This window comes from Trichosurus vulpecula, chromosome 3, assembly GCF_011100635.1.
Source record: "Trichosurus vulpecula isolate mTriVul1 chromosome 3, mTriVul1.pri, whole genome shotgun sequence".
Classification (NCBI taxonomy): Eukaryota; Metazoa; Chordata; class Mammalia; order Diprotodontia; family Phalangeridae; genus Trichosurus; species Trichosurus vulpecula.
The window spans coordinates 132440384-132464138 of NC_050575.1; the positions used below are offsets into that span (position 1 = coordinate 132440384).

Here is a 23755-nt window from a genome sequence, read left to right on the forward strand (position 1 = left end):
AGTTTGGTTGACTGCTTTATGTCTGTGATATCAAGATGATTTAAGATCAAAGAATGTTAGATATGGAAAGGATTTTGCAAACCCCACCCCCCCAATTTATAAATGGGGAAACTATGGTCCAATGAGAGGAAATTACTTTCCCTAGTTTTCAAAAATAGGAAAAGTAACCTTTTGTTGTTTTTTTTACTTTTTTCTACCTTTTGGTTCTGTTTGGAATGATTGCCACTGGTCATGATTGTCTGACAATGGCATATTTGTGTGTTTGCTTGGTCCTAACACCAGCCCTTGCTGGCATATAATTCCTCTTTGCCCTTTTACCCGTCCCCTTTGACTAGGCTTATATCTTTACTGAGAACCACATGGTATTTTAGGATTTTAAAGCTGGAAGAAACCTTAAAAAATAATTTTAATCTAACCTCATTTTGCAGATATGGAAACTGAGGCTGAAGAATTGCTGATGGCTACTAATGAGTGGTAGAATAGGGACTCATATCCAGACCCTCTGACTCCAAGTTCCAGTACTTGGAAATTCTATTAAGCCTCACAGTTTCTCTGTTGTAACATTTCTTCATCAGCCCAAATACTGATCATGTTAAGACTTTATCCTGAACGTTGTTTGTTTTTTTAGAGTGGACGTACTTGAATGAGGGCTAGAAAAAGTTGCCCAAAGTGGAATGGAGTACCCCATAAGGTGGTGAGTTTCCCATCACTTGAAGTTGTTGGGAATTCTATAAAGGAAATTCCTGCTCTGAGTACGGGGTCGGGCAGGGTGTCCTCTGATATCTCCTCCAACTCTGAGGTTCTGTTAACATCTCTTAGAAGTAGAAGAATAGGATTGTTCCTTTTGTTCCTTCAAAGAGACTATTTCACTATTTGACTGGAAGTGCTACTATGGTAACTGAACAATGGATGCAACAGATTTGTAAGTTCCATGAGAACAGGTACTTAGGGAGTTTGGGCTGGGAGACAGCTTAAAGACAGAGTGTCCCAAAAGTCTTAGTGCAGTTTTAACCTTGAATAACTAAAGAACTGTACTGACTTTTGGGACACCCTGTCTTATCTACAGCTAAAATAACTCCCTGATTTTGCAGGTTGAGAAAACTGAAGCCCTGAGAGGAAAAAAAAAACTTTCTTAAGACCACATAGGTAGTAAGTAGCAAAACTGGGTTCCAAATGAGCTCTTACCTTTGAATCACCTTCCCAATGTCCCAAGAACCTAGCATAATGTACATTAACAGGTGCTTAACAAATATTTGTCTAATTGAGTCATATCGAAGAGCTCTCTGGGGAAGAAATATGACAAATCTACAGACTAAAAGCATAGAATAACAGTTATCAGAGCTGGAAGGGACTTTATGAGTTTTCTCATCCAAATTTTTCATTTTAAAATGAAGTTAAGTGACTCGACTGAGGTCACACAATCAATAAATGATGAGAAGTGGAACTCAAATATGAGGCCTTCTGGTTCCCATTCCAGGGTCTCATTAAGGTTTATAAATAAAAGCAAATGTCCAAGAGACTCTTGCTTAGGGCTATAGTTTTACTCTGGTGAAAGTGAATGAACTCTATATACACAGGAGATTCTGACTGCACATGTTAGGAGAAAAGGGGGCTGGGAGAGAATGGAAAGCATGACCATGATTCTGGCTTAGGAGCAGAACGAGACAAAGAGAGGCAAGCGCCAACAGAGAGTTATCAGAAACAAGTTCGATAAGAGTTTTGTGTTTTCTTGGCTGGGGAGAGAAACAGTGGATCTTGTGCCTCCGGGGGCAGTCGCTGCCTCTAACTGAAAGATGATCCTCTCGTTCCTGTTGGCTAATCCTGATACCACCAAAGGAAAGTCAGCCTTTGTCTGCTGCTGCGTTCCTCAGGCATGAGGGCTTTCTTGCCTTTTGTCTGTTGTGTTTCTATGGCTCTGAGCTGTTTATAAGGCAGTGGGAGAGAAACAGAGGGATCAGACAATGCTGGGGGAGGAAGAGTAAAAGAGGAAGACCCTGCTGGCAGGTCTGAAGGACCATAGAGTTGACAAGCTCCAGGCAGCCGGGGGAGTGAGGGTTGGGGGAGGGTGTTACTGGAGACTATGGCCCAATAACTAGAACTTGAAACTCTCTAGCTGTGAATAGAAAAGGAACTAGGTTTGAAGGATAGAGACCCATATTCAAGTCCCTAGCTGTGAGACATTGGACAACTCACTTTCCATTCTTTCTCTGTAAAACGAGGGTTTCAGATTAGATTAGGGGGTCTGAACCTTGTCTATGGCCTCAGCCACTTTGGCAGCCTAGTGAAGCTTGTGGACCAGCCGTGCTTCTCAGAAGCATGTTTTTAAACAATTAAAGGAAATGCTAAATATTAGTTAGAGGTTAGTGAAAATTATTTTTCCCATCCAAGCTCACAGATTCCCCCTAAATTTACCCACAGACTGCTTTCTGCATGAAACCCCAGGTAAAGAAATCCTCAATTAGATTCATCTCTTCCAGCCCTAACATTTTAAGAATGACTGTTGAGAGATGTCTAACCACTCATTGAGTAAAGAAGTAGGGAGGCTCACCCTTCGGTATCAAGAAAGCGAGCGGGAGAATTTTCACACCGTGGCATTTTGGACTCTATCTTTCTATGGGGCCATTGCAGTACTTGGCTTGGGTCAGCTGGATCTAAGGAGAATGGGTCCTTGTGTTAGGCTGTGTATGTATTAGTCAGCTTCCTCTGTCCTCACTTGGAAATAGTGTTCCTTATAGCCTTCAATTCTCTTTTCGTCTACATACATTAGTTCATTTAACTGAAGGGATCATAGGATTATAGATTTAGAACTGGAAAGGACTTCAGTAGCCATCAACGAGATGAGGAAACTGAGAAACAGAGAAAATAAATAACTTACCAAGAGTCACACTGTTTGAATCCTGTGCCCCTGTCTACTATGTACACTGCCTTTTAATTCCATTCAGTTCGATTCCATCCAGCAAATATTTATTAAACGCCTACCACTACTACTACTACTACTACTACTACTACTACTACTACTACTACTACTACTAACACTTTAAAGTTTGCAGAGTGCTTTACAAATATTACCTCATTTTATCTTCACAACACGGGAGAGAGATACTATGATTGTCGCCATTTTATTATGCCCTGTGCCAAGTGTTGGGAAGCTTCCTTAAGAAGTTTATGTTTTCCTAGGGTGGGAGGTACTACACAGACATAACTGTAAAACAAGGTACTGTGTGATGAGGCAGAGGAGAAATTCAGACCAAGTGCTCTAGGAAAATTTGGGTGGGGCAAAAACCACTTTCAGTGAGTTGCAGAGATTAGTAACATGCATGGGAGATGTGGTAGATGAGCTGAGAATTGGAGGAGGAGAAATGACTCAGGTACAAAGGGTGATCTGTACAAATATTAAAAGGTAGGAGAGAGCAGGCCAACTCAAGATGGCAGACTACCTTGTGGTAACTGTCCAGGGAGACTGGAAGGTAGAGTATGGGAAGAAAAGCAGAATGAAATCACATTGGAAAAATTGGTTGGAGCTAGGCTGTAGAAGGCCTTAAATAATAGTGCTGGACTTGGAATCAGAAGAACCGGGTTCCAATTCTCATTCTGCCACAACCTATCTGCATGACATTGGGTAAGTTGCTTACTTAACCTCTCTAGTCCTGACTTTTCTCAAATGTAAAATGAAACAATTGTAATTGATGAACTCAGCGGTCTATAGTCCATCTAGAAGGACTAAAATACCTTTGTTTATGCAAGGTTGAAGAGTTTATATTTTATCCATTATACAACGAGGAGCCCTTGAAGGCTCTTTTTTTTCCTCAGGCTTTAATTCACTGATACTTTTCCAGAGGATGGGTTGCACCAGGCAGCTGAGTGATGGAAAGGTCCCCAGGGGCTGAAGCTCTTGTTTCCATCCAGCCTCTCCTCTCTACCCCTCCTTTGCCTACTCACACCACCTGTTAGCAGGATCATAGAGTAGGTGGGAAAGCAACACGGCGTAGTTGGAAAGAGGATCCGATTTAAGAGTCAGAGGGACCTCACCAGGAAGTAGCATGGTACAGGAGGAAAGAGCGGCAACTTGAGCCTAAGGACCTGAGTTCAGATCCAGCCTGTGACACTGCCTTGTGTGGCCTCACACAAGCCTCTTCCCTTCCCTCGGCCTCCATTTCTTCATCCATGAAATGAAGGTGTTCATAAATTTAGTGCTTAGAGGGATCTCAGAAGCTATTTTCTCCAGCCCCATCATTTTAGAGATGAGAAACCCGAAGGCCAGGGTGGTTGGGTCATGCAGATAGTAAGCATTAGAGGCAGACGGCCTCCAAGGTTGATCCTTTGCTCTCTAGATCTAATACCCTAATGACCTAAGTTTGAATTTCAGTTCTATCACTGACTGCCCATATCACCTTAGGCAATTTGCTTTTCCCTCAGTTTCCCCATCTGTAAAAATAAGTAGGTTAGATTAGATGGCCTCTGAGGTTCTTTGCAGCTCTCATTCTATGCTCCTACAAGTGTTTTGTTAGAAACCCTCCCTTTTCTCCCTTTCAGTGTCTCCTCCTTCCTGGATCACTATCTCTCTACAATTAATCTCCACAATCTTCTTCACTAAGATTTTAGCCTTAAGATGACAGTAGCTTATCCGAAAAAGATCTGGAGGATTTAGTGGACTCCAAGCTCACCCTTGAAGGGTCTTGAGGAGGAGGGTAGTGTGATCAGAACTCTACGTTAGGAAGATTATCTTGATGGCTGTAAAGAGTGAAAAAAGCCTAGAAGCAGGGAGATCAGTTTTGTGCTCAATGACCCTGGTCATTTCAGTTCAAACCTTAAATTCACTGGCAAAGTGGAAAGCATGCTGGCCTTCAAGTCAGGAGAACTGGGTTGAAATCCCAGCTCAGATACCTATTAGCTGCATGATCCTGGACAAGTCACTTAAAGTTTCAGATCTTCAGTTTGTTGACCTGTAAGATGGTGATAAAAATATGTGTACTATCCACCTGACAGGGTTGATGTCAGGAAAGCACACTGTAAACCTTAATGTGTAGACATGTGAATTGCTATTGTTCAGTGTACTTGTACATATTTGAATTGAGATTTCATTGTGGCCACTTTGAAACAAAGGTAGGGGAAAACCTGGTCAGCAAGATCAAACTGAGCCCTACATGTTCCCACCCTTAACCCCCCAGCCCACCCCCAGCCTGCAGACTTTTAGAGGGAGCCGCGCCCCAGCACAAAGACAGCCCATTGCCAGTGTGAGTTGCAGCAATGTGGCAATTATACATTCAAACACAACTCCTGCTGTCTTCAGTGGGACCTTTCCCCTGTTACTTTTCTTGTTTTCTCCATCCATCCCACTACTTCTCTTTTCAGGTTAAGACGTAATAGTGAACTAGCATCTTTGCTCTTTCTTCTTAAATATTAAAAAAAAATCAGAAAAAAATCTACATAGTCAAAGTTTCCCATGTATTTATTGCTTACTTTAGGTAATAGATCTGTGCATAAAAAGTAATCTATACATCAAAATATATGTGAAATCCAGGCAAGTTCCATTACTGTTTTATGGTGTTTTCTGATGTGAGTAACCACTTATATAATCTGATTTACAAAGTCAGTGTTATATCATGAGTTTTCTTAAAGCAAGGTATTTAACACTTGCACAGAAAGGCAAAATAATGCAGCGAGATGAAACTGGATCAGGGTGCAGAAGATTCCTCGTTTTCCACTAACTCCCTGGTAACTGGTAAAGTCAATCAATTCTTCTGATTCATGGCAGGGGTTGGGGGCAGGGCAGAGTGGTAGTGGTGAGTATCAAGTTGTATTAGATGGTCTCCAATGCCCCTTCTAGCCTTAATAGATCATGTTCTATTTTCAAACATCCTATGTCTAATTCCCTTTCAGCCCTAACAGTTTGTATTGGGGCTTTTTTGAGATTCTGTGTGCTAACATTCTGTATTTCAAGGTCCATTCTGTGTTCTAAGTTCCCTTTCAATTCTAATATTCTTTGTTCTGTCTTCTAACTCTAACATACTGTGGAAAAACCTTTTTGTTGTTTTGCTTTCTTACCTAGATAACACAGGCTACCAGAAACCAATACGGTCTCTCTGATATTCCTAGAGACTAACTTTTTAAAATAGGACCATTAGGAGGGAGGGAAAAGAGGACAGACTTTAGTTTTTCTTCCTTTCTTCTTCTCTCCTTTCCTCTTCTCCCTCCTCTCATTTTTCTTCCCTTCTCATTCATATCCATTCCTCTTCCTTCTCCTTTTCTCCTCTACCCTTCCTTACCTTCTTCTCCTCTCCTTATTGCCACCTTTTTCCTTCCCTGCTATCCCTTCTCTTGCCCCCTCCCCTCTCATATTGCTCCAGCGAAACTCACTGTCCCTGGATCATTGCTTCACCCAATGTCTTTTATGGAACTAGAATGACATTAGATGGAATATTTCTGTTTCCAGAAAAATTATATATTTCAGAGTTGAATATTGAAGAAGTCATCACCAAAAATGTATTGACATTTTAAGATGCCCAGAAGAAATTAATTTGATATAGTCTTAGAGTGATTAATTCTATCTTCCTTTGTCATACTTATTCAAAATAGACATTTTAAGCCTATAGATAAAATCAAGTTCTTTTGAACTTGATTGAACTTGAAACAATTTTTAAAAAGTTCTCTTTACTGGTTTTATGTTTTCAATACTGTTCTAAAAATATTTCCTTTCTCATAAATTTTATGGGACAGAATGATATAGTAGAAAGATTAAGATATATGGAATTAGAAAAACTGGGTTTGGAGCTCTACTCCTTCACTTACTAGTCATGGAACCTTGAGTAAATCACTTAACCTCTCTGAGATTCTGTGACAAATCAGGATAATGATGCTTGTACTGTTTACCTCATGTAACTTGTGGGAAAAGCACCTGGTAACTTTTAAATGCCATGGAAATATGAGTTATTACTTATCTTTTTTGTATCAAATTATAGAATTTAGAACTAAACTAAACTTTAGGGATCACATGGTTTTCAAAGTGTGGCCAATTGACCCCTTGATTTCTCCAAGACCCTTTAGGGGGTCTACAAGGTCATCACTATTTTCATAACAATACTAAGATGTTACTGCCTATTAAAATACTTCTGCCTTTATCTGAGGCCAGGTTTTCTTCATATATTTGAACAAACTTATCACAAAAAATTGAATGCAGAAGCAGATATGACCAGCCAGATATCTTCTGTTAAACCAGAAATTAAAGAGATTTGGAAAAATGTGTAAAACAATGCCACTCTTCTCAGTAAATTTCTTTTGTTTTGGAAAATATAGGTTTTTAAAAAATGTTATTTACTTTATCATGTAATGGGTTTATTATTGTTTTAAATGAATAAATGATTATTTAAACACAGTTTTGATTTCTAATAAAGTATCAGTAGATATAATCCACATAAACAAAAGCTCTTTGGGATCCTCAATGATTTTTAAGAGTGTAAAGAGGTCCTGAGACCAAAAAATTTTAGAGCTGCTGATCTAATCTCATCCCTTCATCTTACAAATGAGGAAATTGAAACCCAGAACAGTTGCATGACTTTCCCAAGGTTACCCAAGTGAAAAATTAAAAGGGAGGAGAGCCAGAAATTATACCTAGTTCTTCTTACTCCTAATTCAGTACTACCTATGCCATACCATACCATGTTAAATGATTGCCAGTGACAGCATAAAAATGTATTGATCCTTCTATTTTTAGAGTAGATGTTCCTAAAGAAATCTTTGTGGTTGACTATGAAGAAAGAGTGACTTACCAGAAGGTTTATCAGTTGAGGTTGGGATGCCGGTGACTGTAGGCATTGTGGGAAGAGTCGGGGGAAGCACCTTCAAATTCTGATCACTCTGAATCTCATTGGTGGAAATCTGGTTGATGATCCGATTGTAAGTGGGGGGTTGATAGACTCGGTTTGGTGGTGGTGGAGGCGGCGGCTGCGGGATGGGCCTGGCGGCCGGCATCCTCTGACAGTGTTCTTCTAGCTGAGCAATGATGGTGGACTGGTTGTTGGCCAGAGTGGCTAAATGCTGGTACTTGTGCTCCAGGTCCTTATATTTGTTGGCGAGCTGCAGCATGTCAGCCGTTTGGTTGAGTATCTTATTCTCAAGCTGGGAGAGCTCTAATGCATTGTCCCGTTTGCGAATGATTTCATGCAACAGCTGCATGTAGAGCTGCGTGACCCGAGAGTTCATGTTGCGGCTCTCCTTCCGTAACAGCTTGACTTCGTTGACTATCCCACCATCCACTTCCACCAGTTGCTGCAAACTCTCAATCTGTCTCTTCTGCTTTAGAAGCTCATTGTTCAGTAGCTCTAGTTCTTGCTTGTGTACACGGTTTTCAAGCTGAATCTCAGGTTCCTTGGAATTGACACAGATGGCCCCAGTGACTCTCTGCTGTGGCACAATAAATGTGTAGGTGCATTTGTCCTGAGAGTCGCTGGCTCTCTTATACCTGTTCAGATAAACGAATTCTTGTTCCCTTCCATCTTCACTGCTTCCTAAGTCATCGGCTTTGCCAGCAGCAGCTCCTACTAAAGCAGCCAGGACCACGCAGGCCAGTCTCATTGTGTTCATGGTCCTTTAGAAGTGTTTATCTCCTGTCAATGAAATCTGAGAAAACCTGGAAGTGAGCAGAGATACAAGATTATATATAGATCACCTTCCTTCTGTAGAGTCAAAAGCACTTTTTAATTATGGTAGTAGAAAGCATGTTGGACCTAGAGCCAGGAGACCTAGGTTCAAGCCTACTTATCTTTTAAAAAATCTTAAATTAGTAGCTTATTATAACAGTTTGTATTATTACCTTATCATATGACACTCACTAGCGCTTTCTGTAAATTTCAGTTTCCTCCTCTATAAAATATTTGAACTACCCACTGCATAACGGTATGGTAAAGAAAGTGCATCATAAATCTTAAAGCACGCCAAAGTGAATGGAGTTCTTAATAATAATAACTAGCAATAACTAAATTTAAAATGCAAATATTTTGTGTTTGCGAAGTATTTATATTTAATCCTTTGAGATGGTTTCCTTTGTCTCAAATTTTTCAACTATAAAACTGGGATAACTATAAATGGAGGTACTATTATTATCTCTGTTTTATAGATGAGGAAACCAGGGGCCAGAGAGGTTAAATGATTTGTCCAAGGTTACACACATAATGAGGATGAGGAAGGGCTCAAACCCAGGTTTTTGATCCCTAATCCCGGACTATTTCCTCCACACTACCACTGTAAGCAACACTATGCCACAGGAAGAAATAGACATTTTAGACAAGCCTTGGTCTCTGCCCTAATAGGGTTTATTATTTCACAGGGGGATAAACCACAAACACGGTTAGTTATAGTATACAATATTACATGATAAGGGCCTCCAAGAGGGACAAAATGAAAGTGTGGAGGAAGAGGGAAAAGGCTGTTACGCGTTCTCTGACTTTTCTATCCTTTTATACAGTCTAGATGTATGGTATTTTAATCTACTGTCACCACCTTGCTAAGGGGAGAGAAGACTCTAAGGTTGGAGATAGCCCCTCTATTGGCATCTGTTTGCTTAAAGAACAAAATAAATGGGGGCAGCTAGGTGGTCCAATGGATACAGCACCAACCCTGGAGTCAGGAGGACCCAAGTTCAAATATGTCCTCACACTTGCTAGCTGTGTGACTGACCCTGAGCAAATCACTTAACCCTGATTGCCTCTAAGAAAAAAAAGCACAAAAGAAATGGTTCTTTGGAGCTATCTATTTTCACATTTTAAAGAGTTTAAATTTTAAAACAAAACTATCTTTTCCCATATTTAGAACTTTTTTATTTGCAAAGGTTGTCTTGGGCCTAAATACAAATAGCAGCGATTCCCATTTCTAAGGCACTTTCCTCAGAACCACCCCTGGAGATAAGCAGTACAAGGCTTCTTATCCCCCTTTTTACAGATGAGGCAGTTGAGTCTCAGGGAAATGCTACGTCTTGCCCGAGGTCATGTAGCTAGTAAGTAGAGGGGAGATTGATACCCATGTCTCCTGATTCCCAAGTCCAGCTTTCTTTCCATAGTACCACGTTGCTAAGATAAGAATAATGACAATAACGAAAATTCGCATTTATAACACATCAAGACGTATGAAATGCTTTCCTCACAAGAATATAGTGTGATGTATTGGAGAGAGAATGGGCCTTAGAGATAGGTAGATGACACAGCGGATAGAGCTCTAGACCCAAAGTCAGGAAGACCTGAGCTCAAATCTATCCTCAGATACTTACTAGGTGTGTGACCCTGGACAAGTCACTTAACTTCTGTTTGCCTCAGTTTCCTCAATTGCAAAATGGAGATAATAATAGCACCCACCTCTCAGGGCTGTTGCAAGGATCAAATAAAAAAATTTATAAAGTACTCAGCAAAGTGCTTGGCATAGACTAAGTGCTATATAAATGTTGGCGATTATTACTGTTATTATGCAGTTCTTTGGTGCCTGGGCGACTCTCTAAGTTGCAGAATGCTTGTCCGCGTTGTTAGAGAGAATTGCATCAATGAGACTTCCCCACAACAGAACGACAGCCCTAAAATATTCAATGTTACTGATGTCAGTGGGGAAATAGTCAAGTGCAAAGTGTTATTTGAATAATTGCTTTCCTCCCAGCTCCTTCATTAATAGTAATAGCTGAAATTTATGTATCGCTAGAGGGTTTACACGCACACTCACAAAGCACTTTACAATCACCCTGTGAGGTAGGTGCTACGTGTATTGTTATTTCCCATTTTACAGATGAGAAAACTGAGGTTCAGAGAAGTTAGAAACTTGTAGCGAATGTCAGGAGTAGGATTTGAACACAGGTGTATCCTGACCCCAAATCCAGCATTCTTTCCACTACCTCATACTGTCTCATAAAAACAATCAGAACTCAGAGTCAATCTCAGGCGGTGGCCAAGACATCTCATAACTGGTGTTTCATTTGGAGAACTTACCCCCGGGCAGAGAATGACACACAGCTCGTTAAACAGGGCAACCGAGCTCTGTTGCTAGGCCAGGAAACCCCTCAACCCCATCTGCCTGTCTGCCTCACCCACTGGTAGTCATCATTCACTTAAGGGAAGGGCTGATTTCCAAACTTTCTCTTGTTTTATCCTATGGGAAAAATATACTGGGGCTTGGAGGGAAAAGTAACTTTTCCCAGTGTCACACAGTTTAATGGCAGAGCTGGAGTTTGCACCCATATCCTGAGCTCTGGTTCATGTGTACTAAGGTGCACAAGACACTTTGATTTTGAAGTCCAGAAGGGTTTACAACAATTATTTTTTTCAACTCTTCTTAGGTACTTTTCCTGCGTATCTGAGGGCTTTTTCCCCCAGGGGCAATCCCCAATTATAAAATGTCCTTTGTTTTTCTTTTCTCCTATTGACTCTAGGACTAGGATTAGTGTGTCCTATGCTATTAGAGCTTGCAACTGCACTAAGGCTTGGGACACCCTTCATAGGATCTTCTTATTGATCCATCTCCAATGGCATTGGACTTTTTATTTGCAATGATGCTAGTGATAGCATTACTTCTGAACCTCCATTCTCATTGTAATGTTGCTGATGGACGATGCTGGGTAGCAGCATCTTCTCCAGGGACAGGAAATTTGGGATACGTTCACCTAGGATAATTTGGTGTGCTACTCAGAGCTCCAGGTAGATCTGACCAGAGTTTTCCTCATCTCTTCCTCTTCTAATTCTGCTACATAAGTCACAATTCCTGAGCAGCAGAGTTTCCTTTGATGAGCCACATGTACCACATAGATGTTGCAGGTAGGCAAAGACCCAAGAGCAACATCTGAGCTAAACCATTCCTCCCAGCCTCAACTAATTCATTCCACTTTAAAAAAACATTTTAATTAATTATGTATTTAAAACATTTTTTCTTTTTAGACTTTGAGTTCCAAATTTTCTCCCTCCATTCCCTCCCACACCCACTGAGAAGGCAAGCAATATATCCAAATTATACATATGAAATTATGCAAAATGTATTTCCATGTTAGCCATTATTTTAAAAAACAAGAAAAATAAAGAATGTGAGAAAAATACACTTCATTCTGCCCTCAGAGTTCATCAGTTTTCTCTCTGGAGGTGGATATGAGTCCTTTGAAATTGCGTTGGATCATTGTATTAATCAGAGTAGCCAGTCCTTTTGTGACTGATCATCATTACAACATTGCTATTACTGTGTACTATAATCTCCCAGTTCTTCTCATGTCACTTTGCATCAATTCATATAGGTCTTGCCATGTTTTTTTCTGAAACTACCTCCTTGTCATTTCTTATGGAATAACAGTACTCCATCACAATCATATGCTACAACTTCTTTAGCCATTCCCCAGATGATGAGCATCCCCTTAATTTCCAATTCTTTGCCACCAAAAAAAGAGCTGCTATAAATATTTTTGTACATACAGATCCTTTTCCTTTTCTTAATCTCTTCGTGATACAGGCCTAGTAGTGGTATTGCTTGATCAAAGAATATGCACAGTTTTAAAGCCCAATGAACCTAGTTCCAAATTGTTCTCCAGAATAGTTGGACCAGTTCATTATTTCACCAGCAATTTATTAGTGTACCTATTTTCTCCTCATCCCCTCTAGCATTTATTGTTTTTTATATTTTTATTATATTATATATTATTTTTAATAGGCATGAGGTGGTACCTCCGATTTGTTTAAATTTGCCTTTCTCTAATCAATAGTGATTTAGAGCATTTTTCATATGATTACAAATAGTTTTGATTTCTTCTGAAAACTGCCTGTTTATATCCTTTGACCATTTATCAATTGGGAAATTGCTCTTACTTTTATTTTTTTTAATTTTTATTTTCTTGGAGGGGGGAAGAGAGGGCAATTGGGGTTAAGTGACTTGCCCAAGGTTACACAGCTAGTAAGTGTGTCAAGTGTCAGAGGTCGGATTTTAATTCAGGTCCTCCTGACTCCAGGGCCGGTGCTCTACTCACTGCACCTCCTAGCTGCCCCAGCTCTTTCTTTTATAAATATGACTCAATTCTGTGCTCACTCTGTGCTTGAGAAATGATGCCTTTGTCAGAGAAACTTGCTATAAAAATTGTTGCTATTACTTCATTGTCTATGATATCTTTTATCATAATGTAGCTTCTCTGATTATCTCTTTTAATTAGATTTATTTTTGCTTTTGCTTTGTCTGGAATAATGATTGCTACCCATACCTTTTTTCCTTCAGATGAAGCACATTCTGTTTTAGCCCTTTATATTCCATTTAATCTCACCATCATGAATAGGTTAGTTCACTCTCTGGGTCTTTCCCTCAGTGTCTGTTACACAAAAGCCCTTCTCATTTTCTGGCTTCCCTAAATATACTGCTAGAAGTACCATGCAGTCCCCTAGCATGCTTCCACCATTCATGGCAGTCCCAAAGAACTGAAGGTATGCCTGGAAAATATTCCACATTCATGAGAATGTGCTAACATGTGAAGATCCTCAACTAGAAATAAGAAAACAATCTAGGAGGTGGTATAGTAAGAATAAGTATTAATATTAGAGGAAGAATGGAGGACTATGGGCATAGAAGCAGAATAGGGTGATTTGTGCAGTACTGTGGTCAGGCAGGAAAATTGTAACACCACCCCCCCTTTCTGACCACCCTTTAAACACATATCCTATCCAACTCTTTTCTTCTCAGTTCTTTCAACTGATCCTGTTATGACACAGTTTCCAATTCTCTTGCCATCATGGCTGTTCCCCTTAGACACACCATGGGTTATCAAAATAGTTTCTTAAATATGGTGGCTAGGACCAAAGACAATGCTCCAACTGTACTTTGGCCGATGCAGAAAGTAGCAGTATTCTCTCCTTCCTCGTTACAGACATTGGGCTTCTGTTACTGCAGCCTAAGATCGCATTAGACAATAGGCCTGGGAGGTAGATACTAACGGTACTTTCCCATTTTTATAGATTAGAAAATTGAGACTCAGGGCTGAAGTGGTTTGCCTGTGGTCACACAGTTGGTAAGTATCCAAAATGATATGGGCGTCCCTGCTCTGTCCACTAGACCAATGGTGGCAAAGTAATAGGAATAGGGCCACTAAATGAGCAACATATCAACTTAGAAAAGCAGATATTTACATTGTCTCTGTTCTATTGTGTTTTTACTTATTTTATTAAATATTTCTCAATTGTATTTTAATCTGGTCCAGTTGCACCAAGAAGTGTTATAGGCTGGGTTTGTCATGTCTGTAACTAGGCCATGATGCTCCTTTTAATAAGGAGAGTCAATGGATGGAAGCCCAGTTGCTACAGTAGTTGCCCTGAGATATTAAAAGGAGCCAAGAAAGGCCTTCACGAGATTGGGCTGGCTGATCCTCCATGGAGGATTTACGGAAAGACTTGGAAAAGAACCATCCAGGATGTAAAGTTGTAAAAGGGTTGCAATCTGCACCTGTGCAGGGAGTGCTCACACCGATGAGATCACAGCTTGGTATGAGTATAGCTGAATTTAACACTACACAAGCCAACCTTGTAAGTGCTTTTACAAATATCTCATTTGATAACTAACCAAGTATGGGTTAGAGTATATGTCCTCAGAGGTTCCTTCTCTCTGAAATCCCAATTGTATAAGGAACATTCTTTGCACATCAACATCTGTCCTCTGCTTTAAGGTCTCTGCAAATGGAGAACTCACTAATACCTTAGATGACTCCAATTTAGAACATCTATAATTGATATGAAATTTTCCTTACCCCTAAATCCAAATCTGTATTTTTACAACCACATTGCTTCTAGTTTTGCCCTTTGAAGCCAAGCAGAATAAGCCTAATCCTCTTTCACAAGATAGGTCTTCAAATAATTAAAATCTGAGTTCTTGTCCTCCACAATATCTTCTCGCTTTCCCCAGATCCTTCCAATGATCTTTGAGACAGAATAAAAAGACTTAGTTAAGTCAAGATAACTATGTCTCTGCTAATTTTCTACAAAGTCAAAAGTTTTAACAAAGGAGGAAATGCAATTCTAGATGCCACGTTTTAGAAAAGATATTGATAAGCTTTACCATGTGTAGACCATATCATACGAAAATCAGTTGAAGAACCTGAGAATATTTTACCTGGAGTATAGAAGACTTTGGGGTGGGGGCAGCATGATCACTGTTCTCAAGTGTTTGAAGGGATGTCATTTAGAAAAAGGATTAGACATGCTTTGCTTAGCCCCAGAGGGCTAATAGTGTGTGGAAATTTCAGAAAGGCAGACTTTGGCTCAAGGTAAGGAAAAACTTCCTCAGAATCAGATATGCCCCAAAATGAAATGGGTTGCCTCAGGAGAAACCTCAGCCCAGCGTTTCCATGGAGGTTCCTTCACAGGAGCCTGGATAACCACTTGTTGAGGATGTCATAGGGATGTCCTGTGTGGGTATTGAGTTGGACTAAAAGCCACCAACATCCCTTCCAACTTTGAGATTTTCCTGCACTGAAATTTATCTGACACTTACCAGTGAGAGACTGTTTTCACCAGGATGAGCTCTTCCTCACATCCCCACCCACGCCCAATACAAACCCAGCTTGGCACAGTTCCAGAGGGATTGCTTCTGTGTTTTCTAACAAGTCTCTATTGACAGCTATTTAACCATCCTCTGACAGTTTGCAAATTGAGCTGCTAATGATTCACTATTGAATTTCTTTTTTTTTTTTTTTGAGACTGGGTCTCCCTTCACACCCACACTAGAAGTTCAGCAGCCATTTATTGGCCCTATCCTACTGCTGTGCTAAGTACAGAAGATTTTGTCTGCTCTGTTTCCAGCCTGGACCGTATTGACCCTCCATAGAGAGTCTGGTGCATTCTGCTGTAAGGGCAAGCAAAGTGGGACATTTTACTGTTTTTTTTTCCTTTGGAGTGCTTCTTAGCACTAAGGCAACCAAGTGCCTTTGATTAAGCCTTGCTTTGTTTGTAGGAAGGCCCAGACCCTTTTGCCAATTAGGTCATGAGAGATATGAAGTCCTCGAGAGGGGAAAGGTCTCTGACCCTTAAGAAGTATATATATACTCTGAGGTTAGCATTTTGTTTGGGGCTCATTCATTGGAAGAGGGTTGGTGTGAAGACTCTGGGTAGCTGTTAAGGAGCCCTCCCTGGCTTTGAAAACCCAGATGTTGATGCTTCTCTCTCTGGTAACTGTATGTATTGCTATAGTTAAAGGATTAGGAGCCTGTCTACTGGTTTGTGTTTATTTGCTCTGTTTATATAATGTATGCTTGTAATTTGTTTGTATACTCTCTGAAGTTCAGGGTGCTGGCTTTTTCCACTGAGCTAAGTGAATGATATATGTATGTTTAATTAAAGTGAGATTATAATCTCACACCAAATTAAAGTTGCTTTCCTTAGAAAAGCAGATCAAAGAACCTGTGCTAGCAGCCCTCCTGTGTGCTGGTGTTACACAGCCACAGCAGCGGCAAGTAGCATCATTGTTACATTTGCTCCCAAGGTTTTACCATATTGATACCAGATCCAGTGAGGATAACCTATTGGCTTTTAGTCCTACTGGAGCTCAGAACTCCTGAGCTTAAGAGATCCACCAGCCTCAGCCTTCCCTCATAGCAGAGATCACAGGTATGTGCCACCATGCCCTCAAAGACTCTTTTCTGAAACATCATCTTCACTTACATCCTTCTTTCTCTGCTCTTCTAACTCACCCTCCATCCATAGGGGGTCATTTCTCTTCTTCACACATCTTTACGTAGCTTCTGGTGCCTTTATGAAATAGCTTCTGCAAGATTTTATCTCCATGAATAGATCGCCTTGTCTAATACCTAACTGTTTATCTCATTATCTGGGCTTACATTGAATAAAACTGCAGGATCTGGGAGATAGTGTCATGCAGTGTAAAGAGTCCAGGCTCTGGAGCCAGAGGACCTGGATTCAAACCCTTCCTCTTACACTACCTGTATAACCTTGGGCTTGCTTGGGCTTTGGTTTCCTCTTCTGTAAAATAAAGGGCTTAGACTAGAAATCCCTTCTAGCTCTAAGTCTATCTAGCTCAATGCCTGCCTATTAAGAAACCCCCTACAACTTCCCTGAAGCGTTGCCATCTAGCCTCTGCCTAAAGCTTTCCAGTGATGGGAAACTCACACCCTCTTGAGGTAACCCATTCCATTTTGGGAAAGCAGTATAGCATAGTAGATAGAGTTCTAGACTTGGAGTCAGAAAGGCCTGGGTTCAAATTCTGCCTCCGACTGTATGACCCTAGACAAGCACTTATCCTCTCTTGGCCTCAGTTCCTCATTTCTAAAATGTGGGAGTTGAACTAGACAGTCTCTATGGTCCCTTCCAGCTCTAAACCTATAATCCAATGAATTCTGATTATTAGAAAGTTTTCCTATACATTGAGCCAAAGTCAACTTCTCTATAAACTCTCACCTATTGGTCTTATGTCACCACCACAGGGCCAAGTGCATCAAATATTTCCATGCTTTCAGCATTGGAAAGTAGCATTGACTTTTACTCATTGGCCATTTTAGCATGATAGTTGAAGTAAAATAGGCTGAAACATGCCAGCCCCTCCTGAGCCTGATGGGGGAATTTCTTCTTCACCCCCGAGGCCTGCGCTTCTCTTCTCCCAAAGTGGTTCTGTTTGAGGAGCAATTCTCTTGATTGTTCGCCTGGGCATAAAGCCAGTCTTCACCTGGTGCGATTTCTTACCATCCCCGAAGGCCGAAGCTGGGCAATGTTTCAAGACTTTGGCAGGAGAGTTGGCCGCTGCTCGGCCTTTGGCTTACTCATCTGCCTGTTCCTGTAGCGGCTCCAGACTTCCTTGAGGTCCTTCTCTTAGTGGCTGAAAGCGGCCAAACGCTTTGTCCAGTGAGCGCCCAGTGGGAAATCTGGATGAACTATTTCCCCAAATCTGTTTGAATTATTGTTAAGAAATAGCCTTTTTTTGGTGCTATACTGTACTTGATGGACGGTCACCTATGGCATTATCAGTATACCTTTGTTGCCATACAGAAGGTCTCTTGGAACAGAGACATACAGTGGGGATTTGTGTTTCAGTTACCTCGATACTTCAAGATCTTTGATTTCTGCTGCCGCTCCTTCTACCAGTGAAGATGGCAACCCCTCCATGCCTCAGTGGCTCATTTAGGGAGTTGCTCTGGCTAAAAAAATATCAGGAGTCCGGTCAGTTCTCTGGAGATAAGCACCCTCTCTGTGCTAAGGCCATGCTAGCCCAGCCAACCCTCAGGTGGCAGGCGCATGATCTTTAGTCAGACCCACTCTCAAAGGCTCTTCTACTTGCTAGAACCTGCCAGAGATTGTCTTCCATGGGCAAAGAGTTCTGGGTCCCAGAGTCATTCCCTCACTCAATGAGGAATTGATAAGAGACATCAGGTGGGTATATTTCAAAGGATATTTTAATATTGGTCAAGATTCCAGGTATATATGTTGAAGACTCCTGGTTATTGTTCAATAACTAAATGAAATGAATCCCAAAAATACTCTGCCAAGTTAATCATCCTGGTTGATTCTTGTCTTAAAAGGTTGGTTGTTCTCAATGGCTAATAATGAGTGTATTTACTTCTATCCTCTTAATATTTATTTGGTGAATTGTGTCTCAAGGGAAGTAATTTAATAACATCCCCATCATCTTATGAGTGGAGAGAAAGTCAACTTTCATGGAAAAGATTTTTTTTTCTGATTTCTACCCCCCCAAAATGTTAAATAAATAAAAACAAATCAAAATATTTTCCTTGGCTCTTAATATTGAAGCAATAGAGTCTTAAATTGCTTTTCCACATCGTGCTGTTAGAAGTTTCCATTCTGCACAAACTTTCTTTGTTTGCTTCCTCAAAATCAAGTACATTTTGACAAATTCTCATGACTGTGTTTAAACACTTAAATGAGATTTCCATAGGTCTTAGGCATCATACAGCCCCAAATGGAATGTCTCTGAGCTCATGGATTGGCCTGTGGCATGACCTCACTGCAGGGAGATGTTGCCATATTTTGTGGGTCTCTACATTCCCTCGAAGGATCATGTTGCAGGCAACACTGTGTGAAAGGACTTTAATAATTTGGGAGGAAAAAGGCCATGTTGGGGCTTAGGTGGGAAGAAGAAACTCACACACCAGGCTAAGGAGAGTCTAAATGAGGAATTTGGACCTCATTTAGACCTTTAAATCCTGGGAACTGTGAATGTTGAACTCTGTCTTAACTCAGTCCTCATACCATAGCTTAGCAAGGGGCAAGGTAATTTCCAAAAGCTAAAAGCACCAAAACCTATGTCCAAATAGTGGTAGGAAAGCAAAGAGAATTTAGGCCAGACAAAAGAAGCCCTCTCTGTTTTTAGTGTCCTTGAAAATTGGGGCAGAATTTTCTTAGTCTGTACTGCATCCCTGCCTCTGGAGCTCTCATAGTCAGCTGTCAAGAAACTGGCCAATCTTCAAAGCCACTTGGAGTCCAAGCTCTATGATGCTTGACCAGTGGACCACTATGGCAAACTCAGGGGAGCTGCATTCTGCTTAATCAACATGATGCCCTTACTGACTATCATTGCTGCATATCCTTCCTCTGCTATGGCTAAGCAGACCCCTTTTTGTTAACTGTTAGATGTTTCTTTACAATCTCTAATCTAAACTGCTGGAGGACCCAGCAACTGTTGGCAATGCTGTATGGTGAACAGAGTGATGGACTTGGGAGCCAGGGAGATCTATATTCAAATCTTGACTCAGAGGCTTGCCAGTTTTGTGATACTCTGGACAAATCATTCCCCCCCCGCTCTAAGCCTCAGTTTCCTCATCTGTAAAATGATTTCTAATGTCACTTCCAACTCCAAATTTTGGATCCTATAATCCCATACTTGTAAGAACATGGGAAAAGGCTTTGCATTGGCTTTTCAGAGAGAAAAGAGGCTCCTGGGTAGTATTTACTTCAGGGTGTTGGCAGAATGGGGTAGTGAGAGGATGAAAACACAAAAGTTGTAGTCCTAGCATTATCACCGATTCACTGTGTGACCTTGGGCACTCACTTCCTCTACTCTGTTTACTGCCTTCCCTGGTTTCCTTTAAGTCCCAACTAAAATCCCACCTTCTACAGGGAGCCTTCCCCAATGCTTCTTAATTCTAAGGACTTCCCTCTGTTATTTCTTCCCTACTTTATCCTGTATATGGCTTGTTTGGTATATATTTGTTGTCTCCCCATAAAATTGAACGCTCCTTGAGGGCTGAGGGCAAGGATTGTCTTTTGCCTCTTTTTGAATCTTTAGTGTAGTACCTAGCATACAATAGGTGCTCAGTTAATGTTTATCAATTAATTTATTTCACTTTTCTGAGCTTTATTTTGCTCATCTTTATAATGGGCACAACCAATTCTTATGCTACCCACTTCATAAGCTGTTGAAGGAAAAGCAGTAAATAAGATATGACTTTGGGTCCCAGTGTGGAAAAAGGGGAGGCACCCCTGACATGTATATTCCATATACTTTTAAGATTGTTGTTGTTCACTCATTTCAGTCGTGTCCAATTCATCGTGACCCCATTTGGGATTTTCTTGGCAGACATAATGGAGTGGTTTGCCATTTCCTTCTCCATGTATTTTAAAGATAAAATTCAACAATTATTTTGCTTGGCTTGTAATTATATAGTGGAAGGATCACTGGATGAACGACCTAAGTTCAAATCCTGGCTCTTCTGCTTTCTAGCTGTGCAACTTTGCACAAGTCACTTAACCTCTGGGCCCAGAAATAAGGAAATTGATTTTGGTGATCTACAAGGTCCCTTCCGTCTCTGTACCTTACGATCCAGTAATGGGGTTGATGGTACATGAACGGTAAGGGTTAACACTGTTAATGAGAACCCAGAGATCTGCAACGGTCACCAAATTAGATGTTGGTTATCTAAAATTGGCAGGGTCTTCCAAAACAGTATGTTATTCTGTCATCAGGTTCAGTGCAAGGTGGGGGTCCCCCAAACTGATAGGATGGTGAGAAAGTGACTAGGATTCAGTACAGAAGGAAGAGACCTGGAAGGTCATAGCTCACCACAAATTTGGAATAAGGGTATCGTCCGGACTGTTTGGGAACATAATTGAGACAGTAATGCAAGGAGTTGCTTTCTTTTCTTGAGAACTTAAATAATGACACATTTTGATAGCACTCTACAACTCACAAAGGCATTTCTTTTTTATAAGTAAAAAAATTAATTTTAATTAAATTTATAAATAAGGAGTTGATGACATCTTTAATCAATTCTTTCAAAGTTCTGCTACAGGGCATTTCTTAAAGCAACCGTGTGAGGGCTCATAATGCAGAGATTATTATTCTTGTTTTGCAAATAGGGAGACTGAAATTCAGAGAAGGCAGTGACTTGTGTGTGACTACACAGCTAGTAAGTGGGGATATTGATGACAGAAAATGATGACCTCTGACTCTAAAGCCAATGCTGTTTCTACTATAATATGCTACCTCCCTAGTGTATCCCTGAGCCTTGCATTTCAGATATAATATAGAGGAAGAACATTGTGCTGGAACCATGAGACCTAGAGTCGAGTCTCAGTTCTGCCAGTAATGGTGGAGTATGGGACTTTGGGCAGGTCACTTCTCTGCTGAGGTCTTATTTCCCTAAATGTAAAACAAGAGAGTGGACTAGATAATCTTTAAGGTTCCTCCCACCACACAAGTCTGTGGTTCCTTTAACTGATTTTCTATACAGAGTATCATCTAAGAGGACCATAGAATAGTGGCCAGGAGAGCTATGGACCTTACATGGCAGTAACCTGAAAACAGGGAACCATATGGTCATCCCTCCAGTATGCGTACATGGGGGCAAGAGGGGAGATGAGGCTGATGTTCTATGCCCTCAAACAAACCTTTGCACAGGGATTTCTTAGCCCTCCATCCTTGTCTTACCTCTGGAGCCACTAAGAGGATATCTCAGTGTGTGTGTGTGACTGTGTCTGTGTCTGTGTCTCTCTCACAGACACACACACACACACAAACACACACACACACGTGTAGCTAGGTGGTATGATGGATAGAGTTCCAGGCCTGAAGTCAAGAAAACCTGGATTCAGATCCAAACTCAGACACTTCACTAGCTCTGTGGCCCCAGGTAAAGTCACTTAACTTCTGTGTGCCTCAGTTTCCTCAACTATAAAATGGGGATAATGATAGCACCCACCTTGTGGGGTTGTGGTGAGAATCAAATGAGAAAACAATTGTAAAGCTCTTAGCCCAGTGCCTAATACATAGTAAGTGCTATATAAATGTTAGTTTTTAATTACTGTAGCCATATCTATATACATATATTTGTATACATAATTATAATATACACATATTGTGATGTGTGCATATGGTATTGACATACATATATGATATATATGTGGATATACACACATATATTCTGTACTATTTGCTTTACCACAGACATATAGACATCGCTGTTTTGGGGTGCTGGGAATAATAACCAACTTGGGCAATGCACATACTACCATAAAAAGTCATTCATTTAATCAGAGGCATTTGTTAAATCCCTGCTATGTATAGAGTCCTGGGGGAGGCACAGATTATAGGTAAGATGTAGTCTGTGCATTCATGGAGCTTATAATTTAGTAGAGGTATAGGACACAAACTCCTATGGTTCTGTCCAACAATATACCATAAGTGCTATAGGGAGGTGTAAACAAAGGGTTATAGGAAGTCCAAGAAGTCTTTACTGAATGAGAAAATGGCAGAAATCTTCAAGAAATGAATAGACTTTGTGTCAGGCTTTTAAAAATGAATTTGAATTGAATTGAAAGAGGAACTGAATAAGCAAAGAAGAGAAAGGAGGACATTCCAGAAACAGAAAAACACAGTGTTCCCTCTGTCTACAATGCCAGCCCCATTTGGGGCTCTGTGTTATGAGCAGGCCCAGAGGTGCTAGCATGAGACATGGAGGGATACATTTTACCATTTTGCTCCAACGTTCCCTACTTGGCAGCAGCTGAGTACTAATGTAATAGCTAGTGACTAAGGAGTGGTTTAATAGTGTTGTTTGGTGATGTCATCTAAGAATATTTAGTCTCTCTGAGTTTATGCCGATGGTTTTGCTGTAAGTGGGAAGGAAAGAGCTTTAGCCAATCTGAGCCTCCATCCTTTCTACATGTGCCCATTGTGAACTTAGGATGGGTCTTGCTTAGTTGATTGAAGAGTCCCTGTGAGAGTGTTAAATGATAAAGCTTAAGATATTCTCCCCTCCAAATAGATAAATAAACCATGGGACATTCATGTAATGGAATATTATAAAGCCATTAAGATGGTTGTGTGTGAGCTAAACAAAGAAATCTGGAAAGACCTTTGTGAAATAATGCCAAGTGAAAAAAAGAAAACCAGAAAAATGGAGTACACCCTTAACTCTAATTGTAGGGGAAAAAGTGAATGAGGATAAATGAGGTGTGTGCGTGTGGAGGGTGGGGGGAGATTAAGAGACTGAGAAAAGTGAATAAATATAAATGTGCATGGTTATTAACCATGTATAATTATTTCTAGTGATATTAAATATTTTTAATAAAACCTTTAGTTTAAAAATATTTCCCCCTCCTAGGGGTATCAACATATCAATAGGGAGCTACTGGTTTCTGCTCACCTTCTTTTCTCATACTTCTTTACAGATGGTGGGAGGTGGAGGGACCCTTGGCTCCTAGAACTGTCAAGTCCTACTCAAATGAGCAGGCTTTGAATATAAGCCCAGTAAGAGCCTGTGTGCCTATCAGCTGAGGAACAGGATGAATAAGGATAGGGTCTCATCTCC

The 23755-nt window shown here is 40.6% G+C and overlaps 2 protein-coding genes across 3 annotated transcripts in view; one reads left to right on the plus strand and one right to left on the minus strand.

Annotated features, from left to right (window-relative positions):
* The window catches only part of RALGPS1 (Ral GEF with PH domain and SH3 binding motif 1), a 573263-nt gene that overhangs the window by 291507 nt on the left and 258001 nt on the right, over positions 1-23755 (plus strand). The window lies entirely within an intron of this gene.
* Positions 1-23755, minus strand: part of ANGPTL2 (angiopoietin like 2) — a 64302-nt gene that overhangs the window by 34864 nt on the left and 5683 nt on the right. The window contains exons 1-2 of one of the 2 annotated variants that reach the window (XM_036750309.1): positions 17394-17413; positions 7767-8626 (exon numbers count right to left, since the gene is read on the minus strand). In XM_036750309.1, the coding sequence (XP_036606204.1) occupies positions 7767-8580 (814 nt within the window). In that variant the 5' untranslated portion in view covers positions 8581-8626; positions 17394-17413. Of the gene's footprint in view, positions 1-7766; positions 8627-17393; positions 17414-23755 lie in introns of those variants that run through there. The other variant, XM_036750308.1, reaches the window with a different exon arrangement.